General features: G+C 26.4%; 1 protein-coding gene across 1 annotated transcript; it reads right to left on the bottom strand.

Annotated features, from left to right (window-relative positions):
- Window positions 1-1706: 1706 nt before the first annotated feature.
- LOC100573019 (membralin-like) lies at window positions 1707-2389 on the bottom strand. The gene is made up of 2 exons (XM_029492675.1): window positions 2162-2389; window positions 1707-2074 (listed from the first exon to the last, which is right to left on the bottom strand). Exons 1-2 carry the CDS (start codon window positions 2299-2301, stop codon window positions 1969-1971), a joined length of 246 nt encoding a protein of 81 aa, XP_029348535.1. The 5' UTR covers window positions 2302-2389; the 3' UTR covers window positions 1707-1968.
- Window positions 2390-3847: the final 1458 nt, after the last annotated feature.

Raw genomic sequence — 3847 nt, 5'->3', positions numbered from 1 at the left:
AATCTTTACTTGAGTGGGTGGAAAAACAAAGTGTTAGGTTGAATTACATGAGTAAAAATAAAGCTATTGAAATATTAAAAATTGTATTGGCACTGTTCTTAAAACCCGTGACTCAAATAGTCAAATGAACTAAAAAATAAATACTTTTCATTAATGGCTGACGAGTCGACAAATATTAAAAACGTTTGTGAAATGACAATAATTATTCGTTTTGTAACAGATTGTGGTAAAATTAGAGAATTATTTTTATGCATTGTAGAATTATCTGGCACAAATGCGGAAACTATAACAGAAACTATTGATCGAGAATTAAAAAAAAAGAGAATTTGATTATTCAAAATTAATAAGTCTTGGTTTTGATGGTGCTGCAAATTTTTCTGGTAGTATAACTGGAGTACGAAAAAGACTATCTGAAATAGCACATAGAGAAATACCATACATTCATTGTAGAGCTCATTTATTATCATTAGCATTAACTTCTGCTCTGCTCGTAATAAATATTTTTCAATTAAACGAACCCTCCAAGTTGTTAAAGATATTTATAAATTATTTCATAAATCTGCTATATGTGAAAAAATATTTCATGATATTCAAGAAGCTATAAATGAAAAAAAATTGAAAATACCGGAAACTATTGATACACGTTGGTTAAGTAATCATCGATCAATTCATGCGGTGAAAGAGTGTTATAAATCAATTATTTTAGCATGTGAGCATATACACACTGACGGAGCAGATCTTGCTTCACTAGCAGGAGGTGTTCTGCTAGAAATCACTCAGTCAAGTTTTTTAATCACATTAGTTGTCCTAGTTGTCGGCTTTAGGCGCAGTCAATAATTTAAGCAAAATCTTACAAAAAGAAAACCTACAGCTGTCATCAGTACCAGTTTTAATTTCTTCTTCAATTGATCATCTTAAAAATGTCTCGGCCCAATGTTCATCAAATGACAAGAATAATTAAATTCATATATGTATAAATACATTTAAAAAAAATGTTAGTAACTCACGAAAAATAGTTGAAAATGAATATAAAATAAAAAGTCCAAAAGAAGCTAAAAAATTTGTTGATACAATGATAAAACAAATGCAATTACGTTTTAATGAAAAATAACTAGAAATAATTAAATTAAGTGCTTTATTTGAATCATTTGAATCTTTAATTACAATCACTGAAGAAGATGTATTGAAAATATGTTTATATTTTCCTAGTCTTGAACCAGCCGATGTTTGGATAGACTTGAATTCATTTAAGTATGTTGCAAATAGTTTGGTAGATGAAAACGTAAACAATCCATTGTTATATATTTATGAAGCAAATTTTGGGCATAAAAATTTGAAAAAACTTGCTGAATGTTTAATGTGTGTACCAGTTTCAACGGCCACTGTGGAGCGCTCTTTCAGTACAATGAATAGGATTATGAACAAATTAAGAAATAGAATGGGACAAGAAACTTTGCAATCCTGCATGAAAATTAGCACAGAAGGACCCTCAGAACTCGATGAAGATACTGTAAATGAAGTAATTGATTTGTATGCACGTCAAAAGCAGCGCCGGATTCGTTTAATTTAATTTAATAAACATAATAAATATTAAAATGTACATGACTTAAGCTCATATTGGTGTATTATTAATAATATAGTATAATGTATAAGTAATGTATGTATAGTAAATGTGTGCTATATTTTTTTTTCCATATAATTAATCAAAATTAGATTATTAATAAATTATGTATTCTTAGAAAAAAAATAATACCTTAATAACTTAAATTATTAAGTATCAATCTGATACCAATAAATTGAGCTTAAAATAATATTTTTACTTCTCTTAATTATTTACTTCTAAGACATATTAAAATTGAAAATTTACGATACCCCCCCGGGATAGAAGGTCTGAAATAAACACTGACACCTTCGTGAAATTACTGTTTAAAATAAGAGTTCTTTTGTTATGCTATACATAATAAACAATCATTTTATACTCACAAATACAAGCATTATTAAGAATGATACTAAATACCTCGTTCTATACATTGAAATATTGCCCAAATTGTAATTTTCCCCCGAAATTACATATCTGAAATATTAAACAATAATTAGTATCTACATGATAGTTATAAATTAAAACTATTTACAACAAACCTCTTTGAGAGTAAGTCTTTACCTTATAAATCCTTTGTTTCCAGAAATTGAGTTAACAAACCACAATATGAAGTGATCGTAGTCAAGGAAATACTTCAAGTAAAACTGACTCAGTGAATCACCATAACACTTGTTATGAGTAAGATCTAGGGTTACTATCATTACAGGAATGCCAGACCGATTTCGGACAATAGGCGACAAAATCAAATACTCCTCATTCAATGAATATTCAACAATGTAATTCTCATTCAATTTTACTAAAAGATAAAGATCAAAAATAATTTATTCATTTTCATTGACAAATCCTATTCAAGCTCATTTCACAATTCATATAACATTGATACCTTTATGGTCATTGATAAAAGATAAATTGGTAATTTTTGAATGGAGTATTGAGACGATTCCCAACACACCTCTAATAAAATTATTTGAATACTGAAAAAGATTAATATATTTTTATTTTATTTCCATGTGTATAAAAGAGGCTTTAAATTGAATATTACAAGTACCTTAGTAGAACGAAATTGTGTTAAGTCTTTTACTATCGACAAATTGGATTTACTGGTGTTTTGACGATTCGCCTCAGTTGTACTGCTAAACAATTCTTATTTTTCATTTGCATGAAAAAAAAAAGAAACAAGAAAATTATAATAAATGTACATACTAAACTAATGAAAAATGTTTGTCACTATATAAATATATGTTAGATATTATACAAATTATGAATAATTGTAATGGAATTGATGTGCACATTCGAGTCTGTGCACATAAGTAATTAAATGGTTTTCAGCAAATTATTTTGGACATCCCCGCAAGCCTGTCAACATTGCAACTTATTTTTACTCTCACTTATTTATTATATACCGATTATCAAGTGATAATGTTGGTCGATCTTTATCGTAAATTCAAAACAAAAATGGTGTATATGTTTTAAAGATAATTAATATAATATTATTAATTTATATTCTATTGTTCGTTCTTTGTCATTATATTTTTACTTGTGAATTTAATATATATATAGTATATATGTATACAAATATAAACAACATAATAAATAACTAAAATTTGTCAACAATTATTTGTCGTGGATGTTATTATTTGGATGTGCATTACTTCATTAGTAACCGATGAGCTGCTACCGATATAATATATAAGTATAAATGTATAAAAGTATGTATGTAATTTATTGCCATGCAAATAGGGATCAAATATTGTTTGAAAATTATTGGCAAAGTAAATTTAAATTTAACAAAAAATCAAATGTGATAATATGATTTGATAATATAAAGTATAAAGACATCAGAAGTAAATTGAATTTATTTGCTTTTTTTGCTGACATAAATTTAACCATAAACTGCCAAAAACACTTAACCACTATGGCACCGACCAAAATATGTACTAGGTATGTAATAAAAATTCTTATTTTATGTCTACTACTCTTTTTTTTACCTTTGAAGTTTATGAGACTTTTAAATGATAAGTATTTGAATAATTTATTGTAATTCTCTTGAAATATATTTTCAGCTAACTCTTCTGTTGATGCTTCAATATCAACTTCTCTTTTGTTTCTAAAAAATAATATTTTGTCATAAGATGATTTAAAATACGCTTTTATATACTGTACTTAATATTAATATAAATCAATAGATGTACCAATATACATATATAATCTAATTATAACTTAATTATATTATCTAATATTTAAAAT

Source organism: Acyrthosiphon pisum, chromosome X (genome assembly GCF_005508785.2).
Source record: "Acyrthosiphon pisum isolate AL4f chromosome X, pea_aphid_22Mar2018_4r6ur, whole genome shotgun sequence".
Lineage (NCBI taxonomy): Eukaryota > Metazoa > Arthropoda > Insecta > Hemiptera > Aphididae > Acyrthosiphon > Acyrthosiphon pisum.
The sequence above is the reverse complement of the archived record's forward strand: the minus strand, read 5'-3'. Positions and strand labels throughout refer to the sequence as shown.

What these genes read in the sequence shown, in the direction of transcription:
- LOC100573019 (XM_029492675.1), bottom strand. Translation starts at nt 2,301, where the DNA reads ATGATAGTAACCCTAGATCTTACTCATAACAAGTGTTATGGTGATTCA. An exon ending in GGAAACAAAGGATTTATAAG is followed by an intron (nt 2,075 to 2,161) that starts GTAAAGACTTAC and finishes TTAATATTTCAG; the next exon opens with ATATGTAATTTCGGGGGAAA.